This window comes from Opisthorchis viverrini (genome assembly GCF_000715545.1).
Source record: "Opisthorchis viverrini unplaced genomic scaffold opera_v5_49, whole genome shotgun sequence".
Classification (NCBI taxonomy): Eukaryota; Metazoa; Platyhelminthes; class Trematoda; order Opisthorchiida; family Opisthorchiidae; genus Opisthorchis; species Opisthorchis viverrini.
The window spans coordinates 1,201,130-1,213,811 of record NW_008751705.1 but is presented as its reverse complement, the minus strand read 5'-3'; the positions used below and the strand labels follow the sequence as shown (position 1 = coordinate 1,213,811).

The window sequence follows — 12,682 nt, the reverse complement described above, 5'->3', positions numbered from 1 at the left end:
AGGAAAACTTGTGGGGAAGGAACAGACCACCACTTCGATCAAAATGGTCTGAATCTAAACAATTTCACGTCTCTTTAGAAGAAGGAAGCGCGCGGATAAAGCGCTGCTCGTCCCAAATAGCATCTACTTCATGACTAGCTCGGAACCGACTGCATAAAATCGACTGTTAGTGATAAGCACATCACAGTACCAGCTCACTCAGACGAACCATCATCTTAGTTTCATAAATATCTAAATCCCTCGACTCGAAAGCTGTTGATCAAGTGGCAGTGGATCTGTTCACCAGGCTGGCCTACTGGCTAGCAAACGTTCCGTCACTAGTCACGTATTGGATAGAAAAGGATACGTACATTATGTCTAACTGGAACAAACGAATGGGGAGGAATGATTGGCATTGTCCGTTGTACAAACAACCTCATTGTTTATGAGACTGAAGTTGCAACAAGCCACACGGGCGCTGAGTATAGAAGAATTCCACCATAGAACTCACCGTGGCGTACCAAAGGTTAAACCATTACAATACGCAAACAACAAAAGACATCACAGGGTTGGATAGAACATAAACCAAACGTACGGCGGCCAAGTAGGGTAACGAGATAAACGAAGCCAGTACACCTGGGGTGCAACGTATAGGCAACGTATGGAAGATTAGCCTTCCGTGCGAACTGGTTGCTGCGAGCCAGCGAGGTTGAGCACAGATTGGTGCCTTCAGGGAATATGAGTAGCTGTAGAGCAAAGGGAGAGAAGCCAGATGCAACGACCATAGAGGTCAAGAAAAGAAAGTGAGGATAGTACTCAAAGTAAACAGTACTCACAGACAGTAGGGTGTGATTACCCAAAATGTCGCGAATACTGACCCAGTGAAACCTGAGGTATCTGCACATTCGACCGATAAATGCAATCAAAGCGCATTTCAATATTTCGTTATCATCGGTAGAGTGAACAAACACGATAGAAGCAAAATGATGCTACCCTGTCACAACTATCGATCTGATTGGCTTATCTTGATCTCTCTAATCACCATCACTACAAATGCTATTTGATATTCTTTAGCCGTATAATCTTACGACTTTCGTCACCCATATTTGCGCCTAATTCAAGAAGCACACTCACATACTGAAAGCAGGAAAAACGGAAAGCTAGAAACGGATACATGGTGCGAATAAACATTGACGTAAGTTCCAGCAACCGCATTCCATTAGGATGTGAAGGCAAAAATGTATGAGGCATGCATTTGTCGGGTATCGAACCAAAACAGATGCGTGAGCAAAATGGGTTGATTCAGATGACTGTGGCTAGATACCTCCAGCACTATGTGTCACAGGTGATTCCAGGTAACATGAATTCAAGGCGTAAAGCCATAAATGGCGGCAGTTTGGATTCAATGACAACTATGCAAGGAATTCGTGTGTATCCCCTCGGAACAACCTGATTACATATAGACTAATGAACTGTCAATCACACTCCACTTACAAACGCCATTTTCAACAAAATCGACCCTGTAGAGGTCGAATGCGATTCGCTTATCTACTTGAAGCAAGAGGCCGGGTTGACCTAGACGAACGCGATGATGCAGTTGGTAGGACAACCAAGGCGGGGAACAGAGCTCACCTCAGGAAAGAACACGAGGCGGACCTGAACTTCGATATGGCTAGAAGATGACATAACGAGTGGAAAGTTTTTTTCCGAAAAAGGAGATGGAGGCATGAGGTAATGTAAAAACTGCAGTGGTCAAAGGGTGTTAAACGGGGACAGCTCGAACAAGCGAATTCGGTTCAGCGTACACCAGTCAATCATGGAGGTATTCCGCGGTAAACAATCACAGAGGAACGCAGTTCATGGTCATCTAACTGCCAGGATCCATTTTCTTGTCGGCGACGCAGTTGAAGTAAGAGAGGCACTTCGAACAAACAAAGTTCAATTTGACTCAAACCGCAGCGAACCCAGCAGAAGCTGGTCGGATCGCTAATAAACATTTGATCAACCCACGCGGAATGTACAGAACCTCATTGGTACATCGTGATAGATCGAGCTTTTCCTCCAATGAACGAAGTTTTTGTTTTACTTGACTTCCGGGAACACAGGAGCTGCTGAGGATGACAAGTTTCTCTCCCTAAGTTGCACCCTTTCACACAAAGTGAATTCAACGTACGAAGTGGCTGAGGTAGCCGACCATTATGAAATAGTAAAGCGCCCAAGTCCGTCCACGGTATTCACTTGTAGGCTTATAGTGCTAAAATAGTTGGATTAAAGAATATGCGTGCCGAGCGGCTTATGCAACAAAGTATGTATTCTACCCCATTGCTGAAAGTACAGTTAGCCAAACACAAGTCATTTTAGGTCCCTACTCATAAAACCGAAGAGAAACAAGTGAGGATGAACCGGAACTAAAAAGTGCAGTGTCTAGACAGTTCGTTATTACCAGTTCACTCATAATTGTGGGAACTTTACAGACAGTTGGGTTGAAAAGTTAGAGAAAACTCTAAAAAGAACACCGTTTTATCAAGGACGTTGTGATCACTGTCCAAGACGGCTGCGATTGCGGATAGTATAACCACGTGCAGAAACTCCTTCCTCACTTTTGCTCTGGTGGACTAAAAGAAACCGGTATAGACTCCATGCATTAATGATACCCACGGGCCACTTGATCACTGATTGACACATGCAGATGCGTTGCAATGTTGAATGACAGCTGAACATACTTCCGGTTATCTACGTTGCTCGATATCTTCGTTTAACGCCTGCTTTGATCTCATTCAGCCCAGTCAATTCATCTCAGTCTTAGGAGATACTGAAAATGGCATAATTCGTATCTCACCCGACAACAGAAAGTAGGGTCATTATGCATTTAAGCCGTTGACCACCTAATGAGCGTGTAAACTGTATTCGCCAAGAGGCAACCGAATGTTTATATCAAAGTCATAAACGGAATGCTTATCAGCCAATCGGGTTTCAACTGTACTCTGGAAATACCATACAAGGGGAACCATTCCATCCGCATCATACATCCTGCTGACGAATACAATGTGCCGAAACTCATCCATCCGTCAAAAACTAATCAAACAGGCGGCTAACAAGCCGGGATTCGGAACAATAATGTCAGCAGCGTTACAGTTCATGGTGGCTGCAGTTGAAATTGAAATCTTGAAGTTTGACGACTTCACTGCTTTGGACTTTCCAAACGAATATTCTCTGCATTTTGCTCCAGCTTCAGTACGTAGTGGCACGAAGGAGGACAATTCAACGCCAACAAATGACCATCCAAATGCATGTTTCAACATCCCTTGTCTTCCCAAATCCCGGTGAAATGAATTATCGCTGTTGCACTAATTGTGCACCGGATTTACCGTGTTTATGACTGAAAAAAGTCTGCACAGTAGCGGCATAAGTTCGAGTCCTCTATTCTGTCTTACCTCCATCAGTCTCATCTATGGGATCTAACGAAGGAAACTGGAACGATGTTGATTTCCAGAGACTCAGCAACGATCAGCTGCCAGTGGCTAAGCACGGGTATTGACAAACACGTGATGCGGATAGTATGTCAGATACAGATAAGATCACGTAATCACGTGTACCTGAGTGCCATCTCAATAGGGTGATTTTAGTGTCACGTAGATCACAGCTGCTCCAGTGCTTTCATACCATGCTGGCAGAGTGAAATAAAGATAACACCTGAGCTCAGTTATCGGTGTGATCCCCAAGTTAACGCTTTAAGCAGGAAAAACACCGAGATTACGGAGAGACATCAGTAAGTGACGTGAAGCTGATACTGGGCTATGATTGACTCTTAAATCCAGTATTTAAAAACATAAAACGACTCGAAACTGGGTTGACTTCAACAGCCGGCGCCCGACTACATGCGGTTAGGCCATGTGAGTGTAAATTGTAGCCAAACAGGCACTTATCTTCACCCCTTCACTGTTGAGCAGGATTCTGCAAGCCGGTTTCTGGCAAACGACTTAGGTCCAAAATCAATATGCAAAAGAACTACGTAAAATCGACAAATGTAGAAGTGCTGTATGTGTGAGGTATTCTCGGTTTTTAGAGTCTATAGTCATACAAAAACTAAGAAACCACAGTAATCCCCCCAGAGGAAAATGTCATAGAGGGATGGGTATTTGTCTAACCCGGGAACATCGAGTCGTGGCCCACGTGGAATGTCAGTATGGACTCATCAAGGCAATCGCACTTCTTTGGAGCAGTCTCTCCTAGAGAGAGGGATTCTGTACACACCACCAAAAACCGCAAAACAGAAGTCCGTTTTATGGTCATAAGGACATCCAAACTTACACACATTGTATGCTTATGAACAAGAGAGAAGAATTCGCACACAAGTTCGCAAGGCAGGAAGTAAAAATTTATGTAGATGAAAGTACATAAGGATTTTTCGAGTATTCAAATGTGCTTTTCTTGAAAACTTCAACACATCATGTGAGCACTGCCGACCAAAGCTTCAATGAGCCTTGGAGCTGTTACACACAACTATGGAACACACCGACAACGAAACACATAACACGGGTGGGATATTCCTCGTTATTTTTGTTATGACGTACTTTACTACAGGCTGCTGTGGAATCAAAACACGCCACAGGGGAACGTCCTGGATAAGAAAATTGACACGAATGAGGGCACAGAAGCTGCATACAAATCAATAGGAAAATAGGCCACTCATGTGAACAGAATCAGGCAGGACCTGCCAGAGTCAACCACGAACGAATACCTCGCCTGTATTGGTTGAATGATTGGTGGATGAACCATCTCGAAGTGCGCACTATATGAACCGTTTTGGAATGGTCGTTGCACTTTCAGTTTGGGTCGAACATGGCTGACAACCCGTACGAAACAGTTCACTTTCATCTCATACATAGCATTGGAAATCCGTTCAATAACAAGGACAAGACTCAACTTACATCACAAAAACCGTTTACGTATGCTTTAATCTTACGTGTGCATCAAGAAAGCAGTTAATAATTAACTCCATTTGAACATTCGTCTCTCATTGTGTGACGATGGTTTCAAAGCACCTAGTGTAGTTCTGACACGATTACCAAGAAACTCTTCCAAAGACAAGTATTGAGAGTTTATGGGCCTGATATTGCAAGGCAAATCTGCCCAAATTTATCCACTGAGTATTCCCCGCACTCTCCCCAAAAGCGCGCTTAGAGTATTTACAAAACGCAGCTGATAGGCTATGGTACGTATAAGTTGTCCTGAAAGTTGGGAAAGTCTCCAGTTCTAAGAAATGAACTGGGAACCACTGTCAGTAGCAACCATTTGGGGAACACCGAATTGAAAAACTAGCAGGCGTACGTGTAGAAAAACGGTGGAACAAGTGGTGGTACCTCTCACTTGAAAAAATTCGCGCCACTCTGAGTGAAAGCCAATAAGTAGAGGGTGGTGGAATACCTTAATAAGTCTGACCAAGCGATATGAATGGGGCGACTTGGAGCCGGTCAAAACTTGTACTCACATGTCACAAGCCATTTAAGTGCCAAACCATAGCTGTTAGAACGAACAGCATTCTCGATATCCTGATCAATGAACGGCCGGTAAGTGTTGATTTCATACGGTTAATTCTTCATGAAATCGGCCTCAGAAAAAAATCTATCCTCTGGAACTAATAAAGGATAGCGCTGTATGTCCCGTGTGTACCATCGTCGAGCCAAAAAATCACCATAAATGTGTAAACTGCCATTGGGCGTACTAATGAATACAACAGAAGCGCCGTAAGCACAGATTCCTGTAATGACATGTCTGAAGTTGTCTCCAACCATGATAACAATCAACTTCGGTCTCCATATCTTTAGGAGAGCATAATCCACGGAAGAATTGATGGGACTGAACTGATTACCTGATAAATTATTAGGCTGGAAATACTCGCATCCTCTGCTGACAACGTCAGTGTAATTAGTAAAATCAATCCCCCGGGAAAGGGCGCTTAAGAATTTGGAAACACCGGAATCGTGCACTGAAGATTGATATTATGGGAGCAAAAATTCTGGTAAGCTGCTTTCCTCTGGTGATACATCCCAGAAAGTTTCTGGTAGAATTTAACTGAACTATCTTCCCCATTCTGGTGAACTCAGGTTCTCCGCACGCGAGCCGCATCACTTAGGATGCTCCCATCAACTATCAACAAGTCTTCGCAGTGCCAATTCATGCCTCGAAAGTAAGGCTGTCGTCCGGTTGGTAGTGAAATTTTATCACGCTGTGCGACAGAATGTAGGCAACTGATGTCGCTGAGTCTGTATCTAGTCGTTTTGACTATATATAGTATATGGTTGTAGTATTTTGAGTAGGCACAGTTTAAACTGTGATTGCTAAGTGAATAGCATCCGATGATCAAATTCCACGGACCACTATGACGCCCAGCAGCGAATCGCTTATGTCCAGTTCATTATTCTGTTGTAAAATACTCTACTGCTGACTACAGTGCCCTTAAGGCGGAATAAAAAAGGCGCCAGACAGGAATGAGCTGCATTGTGAAGCTGGTACATGCGAAGGCAGAGAAGCGCAGCACAAATCAGTGCGGAATGATCCAGTCATGTGAAGGGAACCATCAACAGCGAGAGCGATTGGTCAAGTAGCAAACGGATACCATGCCTGCATTTGTTGCTGATCGGTGGATGAGTCGGTGAATGTCCAGAACTAACCACCAAGGCTAACGGGAACAAACTTGATAAATAAGTCAGGCCATTGAGAATGAAGTGCACCCCACCCCCAACGGTGTGCAATTTCCAGCCACTTAGTTGGCGGCGGTAGTCAAATGGCCCACAAAAATCAACACAGCTCCATTTCGCTTTACAGCAATGCACTGATTATGTAATCTCGAACTTTGATGAAGGGTTTGCAACGAAATTACGGCGTTCAGCGGACAACCCGACCAGCACTTTCGCATTCAGCAAGATGCGACCTTATGTAGGGAAGATTGTAGCCACCGCATCTGACTACTGCTTCGAAAAAAAACAAGGACCGGGGTAAGTTGAACGCCAAAAGACTTCACCTGGTGCACAAGGATAAATCTTACTTAATCATTTAGGAACTCGTCACTAACTAAAGCGCACTGGAGAATACCGCGCACAACTCAGTTAACCGGGTTAGCAAACATGGATAGAAAGCAGTGTATGGAAGTTCAGTCCAAGCACGGTACAAGTAGGGTCAAAAGGAAAGTACGAAATCCATGAGCAGTTTAACAGAAGGAGTGATGTTCCCGCGACCTGGACTAGTGCATTGTACTCACAATAATTTGATTTGTCGTTGAATGTATCAACAGTTTCATAGTACATCATGAGCTATACAATGTCACATAAGATTCCGACCACCGATGAGTAGAATGGTCAAGACACACACACTGTCATTCAATGAAGTAGAAACACTCAAAGTTAGTCTACAAGTTCAGTAGATGTGATGCAAACGACGCAGTTTGATAAGCAGAATAACATTACATGTTTACATGAAGGAAACTACTCACAAGGTTGCAACCTTGTGAGTAGTTTCCTTCATGAAAATATACTGCGATAACCCGAATGTCGTACCAACTGAAACACGAGGCGGCCTGTGTGCAGCACATTCAGTTGTAGAATATCATAAACGAGAGATTCAGTTGAGCCTCTCGTGAAAACCAAATTGATTTCCAAATGAGTGTAATTCTCGAAAACATTACATGTTGTTGTGTCCCTGTTTATCAGGACGGTTGGAGCGTATGACAGGAAGATCACTGCAACTCATACGGGGAAATGTAGTCAGTTTACATTTATAGATGGTCTACCCTCCGTTGTCTATGGCGGTTCCGAATACAACTTAAATGCCACAGTGATGAGGCGCTCGAAATGGTCAAATGGGCATTTGGAATGGCTTCAGCTTCGTGGTTGTCACAAAAAATCGTTCTATACTTTCCAGGAAGCTAATCCGTTCTCAAGGTCGACTTTCATAGAAAGCCATCAACACACGATCAGCCGCAAACATGCACAAAAGCCAACAGCTCAAGTCGCGACACCTATCCTGAATAAGGATCGCGTCAAGACGTATTGGGAACTCATAGGATATTGAATGTCCCGACAAAAGCTACCATACAAGTATTCGATGGGATGTCATTATTCGCTGGGAGGCACGCTGGTGATATCAGTCGGCAGCTGAAACCGCAATACTGGCAACAAACAGTAACTTTAAAGGGTGGAAGAAGATGAAAAACTTATGGTGACAATAGTGAGGCACTGCTCTCGATCAGGTTCACAACTTGGTTGGATAATAAACCCATTCCAACGTTCCTGGATCCTCCAAAGCGGCCACCCCAACAGTTGTGTCTCATACAGACCACTAAGGGACTTCCACTTCATTGGTGGGCAAGCAATTCGTCCATTCTTTCTGCCTCCCAAGCAATCAATCCGTCAGTCCTGGTGAATTTCCAGTGACAAATAAACACCTCAATCCAGAACTGGCTGATTCCGTTAATGCCGCGACCAAATCACAAGGGTCAGAGATGAACCCGAAACCCACAGCAACGATCGTGAAGCATCTCCTTGATAGCGGTCAACGCAAGACTGTTTACAAATCTTGAGGCGAAACTTGAACCCTGGGTCACTAGTGTTTACTTGAAACTTATGGTGACAATAGTGAGGCACTGCTCTCGATATGGTTCACAACTTGGTTGGATAACAAACCCATTCCAACGTTCCTGGATCCTCCAAAGCGGCCACCCCAACAGTTGTGTCTCATACAGACCACTAAGGGACTTCCACTTCATTGGTGGGCAAGCAATTCGTCCATTCTTTCTGCCTCCCAAGCAATCAATCCGTCAGTCCTGGTGAATTTCCAGTGACAAATAAACACCTCAATCCAGAACTGGCTGATTCCGTTAATGCCGCGACCAAATCACAAGGGTCAGAGATGAACCCGAAACCCACAGCAACGATCGTGAAGCATCTCCTTGATAGCGGTCAACGCAAGACTGTTTACAAATCTTGAGGCGAAACTTGAACCCTAGGTCACTAGTGTTTACTTGAATCAAATTAATTCACGATTATCTACCGGAACTATATGTTCGAAGGTTTTTTACGCAGATCTTGTGGCTGCGACAGCACTGATTATGTCAACGTCTAACAGCCAGTGAGTGCTCGTTCGATAAATATAATTTCTTGTCTTGATAAAGAATCTTGCATGCTTTACTTCCGCAGCTAGGTAGACGGTGAAATTGTAACACAGCGCGACATAGAACTTCTTTCTGTCGGTTCGGTCATTTCGACTTAGTGCTCGGAACTTTCCTGAAGGCTAGATAGTGAATCTGATCAGAAGCCGTGTAAATAGCTTCCGTCAGAATTCCATAACAAAAAGAACGAAAATAGGGCCAAAACATTCTAGGGAGAAATGCATGACAAAGCAACACCAAAAACAATGGACCTACCTCACAACCAGCTCCACTGTTAAGCAGATAGGAAATCAATGTATCGATCCGCGACTGATCCGTGGCAATCTGACGTCGAATGAATATAAACGATGCACACTGCATAGCCCATCCAACTCCGGGGAATTTCGCCAGTGACTCCTTCAGAATGATTTTCATTCGCTGAACTGGGGCACCAAGACCCCATGCAAAAAGCCAATCGAGCTGAGTTCGGTGATTGAGCAACAGCAGGCTGGCACCGTCAGGTGAATGGGGAAGGAAATCGTCACCAAAGTGTCGCACTCTCACACCGGCAACTTTGACTATCAAAAACTGTCATGAAAAGAAGCGTACGAACAGAGTGAATTCGTAAGAAAACAGTAATACATTATAATCCACATAATTTTAAAATGCTTCCGTGTGTGCAGGAACTGTAAAATACACAGGAAACAGAGACGCTGGTGGTACTTGATAAGTGTCGACACTTGATGACTCCAGTAAACATGTGATATGACAGACCGGAGATTTTTACGTGGAGATCCATTCGTCCGTTACAAAGTCTATCTAGCTAGTTTGCCGTTATTCTTATACTGCTGATACCGAATCACTACCATTCCCCTTCAAGAAAAGCACAAACTACCACATGATAACAAAGAAGCAATTCCATTCACGCATGATCAGCTAGGAACAAAACTAAAGTGTTGCAACGGCTGTTCATCTGCGATATAGGGAAGGCAAACGAGTATCGATGATGACCGATACCTTGCACGAGCTCCAGGTAGATAACAACATTATGAGAGCCTCGTGACTAAGACGGAGTAGCCAGTTTGCTTGAACCATACTGATCACTAATGCTAACAGCTGATATATCCCGTCCTTATTGAAAATGACACAAGGTATCATCCTGTAAGTGAAGCCAATCTATGCTGAAAAGCCGAGAAGCTTTTCAGCATAGATTGGCTTCACTTATAGGACGAAATCCCACAAAAATTTCAAATCTCCTCACACTACCAACACAAGGTATCACTTTGATCGTTTCCAGCTGAACGACGCTGAGTGGTGCTACAACATACAGGGCCTGCAAATTAACGTAGAAAGTGTGAATGGTTGTTTCTTGAAACACATCTCAGCATTATTGACCCCGATTCCAGATTAATGGTCCAGGATGATTTTGTGATCGAGCCTTGAAGGGATCCTAAGGTCCGGTCGTGTTTCTGACTAATATTATCGCCTATGTCGTTTCCACGGCTAAATATCCTGACGCTGCCAACCCGAAAAACGGCCTCGCCTTTCGCGCATCTAGTCTCAATAGAAAAATATCTGACCACCATAACTGGTTCCATCGTTTTCAGAAGCCAACCATGAAACTGATCTGTAGAGTAAGGGTGAAGTATGCTTTATCCCAAAACAAAAACACCAAACAAAATTGATCTAAGTAGTGGGAAGTTCGCGTATGGGGTTGAAAATGTCAAATGGCGATTGCTTTGTTGACTTAAGCAAGTACGTGGGGCATGAAGTCAGAGCTAAATTGTCCCCAAAAATGGATCATGAACGAGGTTGTTGAGACATCATTCCACAAATGAACTGGAGATTAAGCTCCGAAAAGTCATCATCACCGCCAGCTGTAAAAACCGCGTACTTGTTGCACAGTAGTCGCAGCTACCACATTTTCAGTCACCGATGATCTGGTAAGGTAGGGGTGGATAGGTGCGTAATGGAGGCGGTAGCCGATATAACTGACTCGTAGATACAGGGATGTCAGTGGACTTTTCACTGGGGATATCGGGACGGGAACCTATGCACTGAAAGCAACAGCTTGAATAGACAAGCGACATTTAGGGCGCGACTAGGCCGTGTATGACAATGTCTCCAACCATTAATGATTCCGTCTCGGCANCCATCCAAGATGATAATGACTAACCCAGCTGAGTTTGCTGATAACAGCTTTCATAGTTCACGAGCAAGTCTCCGCTTCACCTCTCCTGGCGCGTTTCCACAATTCGCGTGACTGTGCGAAAGCTCCTAAAGGTGAAGGAACCTTCAGAGCAGATGATAAACCGTATGGGTTACAAACAAAAACCTCCGGGTAGAGAAACATGCTTCTGAGGAATACCATCGTGGCGCAAAAGCAGACGGAAAAGTGGTGACCAAAATAACACCATCTGAGTAATGTTGTTGATGTTTCATACTACGCGGTATTAACCGTTCAAAATGAACGTAAAGTAGCTCATTGAAAATGATCCAAAACTGCCACGAAAATTAAGCAAAGTGAGGAAACCTATGCAACTGTTCCCAGACCATAGCAACAACCTACCTCGGAGAATAAGAGCCATGACGCCATCGTCCAATCAATACACCACCGAAACAACTTGGGAGCCAAAAAAGCCAGCGGGAGTAACGGTCCTTGAAAGAAAATACTCCCGAAATAAGCGGACAACAAGAGTAGGAAGGTAATAACTCCGAACCGGAGGCCACGTGAAGTGGAAAAGGGAATGTTGGGTGAGACAGGGAGGGGTTCGCAGGGAACCTCAGTCTCGAGAATACCTTTCCGTACCGATAATTCGACTGTCACATCCCCAGCTGTCAGATCGGTGGCATCATTGAAGTTCTGCATGTCCTGAAAATAAAAACGCACAGTCACAGTCTGTGGAAGAAGTAGGATGAAAAACCTAGAGCAGAAAAGAGAGTCAAGTATTATTATGGGTGTGAAATGCAATTCGTATGCTTGGTGAAAATATATCGAACTCTCCTCGGTCTGAGAAGTTTGTTTGTCTTGTAGAAAGTAGAAGATATCTTCCTTGGTGGAGGAAAAGAACAGGGAATTCCAAAGATCGTCGCACAGTCGCTTGAAGGCACCGCAAATCGGTGACTCCTGTCCGTTTGGAAAAGAATACATGACCCCGATGAGGGACGGAAGTTTTGTTTTGCAAGAAGTGCACTTCTCTGTCAGGTGGCGGTTTGTAACTACGTCAGGAACCAGTAGGATCAGTGCACTGATATCAGTCAACTGTGCGGTTAATCAAACCATCTATAAGAGTTCCGTATATATATGACTTGTGATTGCGAACACGTGTCCTTCTGTAGATCATCTATGTTCAATTTTGGTTGAAGCAACAAAACGTTCAATACTATTAACGTTGAAAGTCACGTGCAGTAACGCACAATGTCCCCAAAAAGCACTAAATTACCTCTTGGAAACCGCACGCTTCAGCTTGATTTCGTAAGACTATGTCCAAGCGGTTCGCACATAAATTGTATCCCTGTGCTACTCGCACTGTGCCTGGGTGGAAGCTGTTGGTAAAC

The 12,682-nt window shown here is 44.1% G+C and overlaps 2 protein-coding genes across 2 annotated transcripts in view; one reads left to right on the top strand and one right to left on the bottom strand.

Moving 5' to 3' along the window:
• T265_13251 (hypothetical protein) overlaps window positions 1–12,009 on the bottom strand; it is a gene marked incomplete at both ends in the record, with an annotated part of 13,860 nt that extends 1,851 nt beyond the window's left edge. Inside the window, 3 exons of the mRNA XM_009167952.1 lie at window positions 575–725; window positions 9,401–9,712; window positions 11,694–12,009. Coding sequence (XP_009166216.1) covers window positions 575–725; window positions 9,401–9,712; window positions 11,694–11,993 — 763 coding nt within the window. The remainder of the gene's footprint in view (window positions 1–574; window positions 726–9,400; window positions 9,713–11,693) is intronic.
• T265_03434 (hypothetical protein) lies at window positions 3,025–3,306 on the top strand (the record flags this gene model as incomplete). Its single annotated transcript, XM_009167918.1, has 1 exon — window positions 3,025–3,306. The coding sequence occupies one exon, from the start codon at window positions 3,025–3,027 to the stop codon at window positions 3,304–3,306; it is 282 nt and encodes a 93-aa protein (XP_009166182.1).
• Window positions 12,010–12,682: the final 673 nt, after the last annotated feature.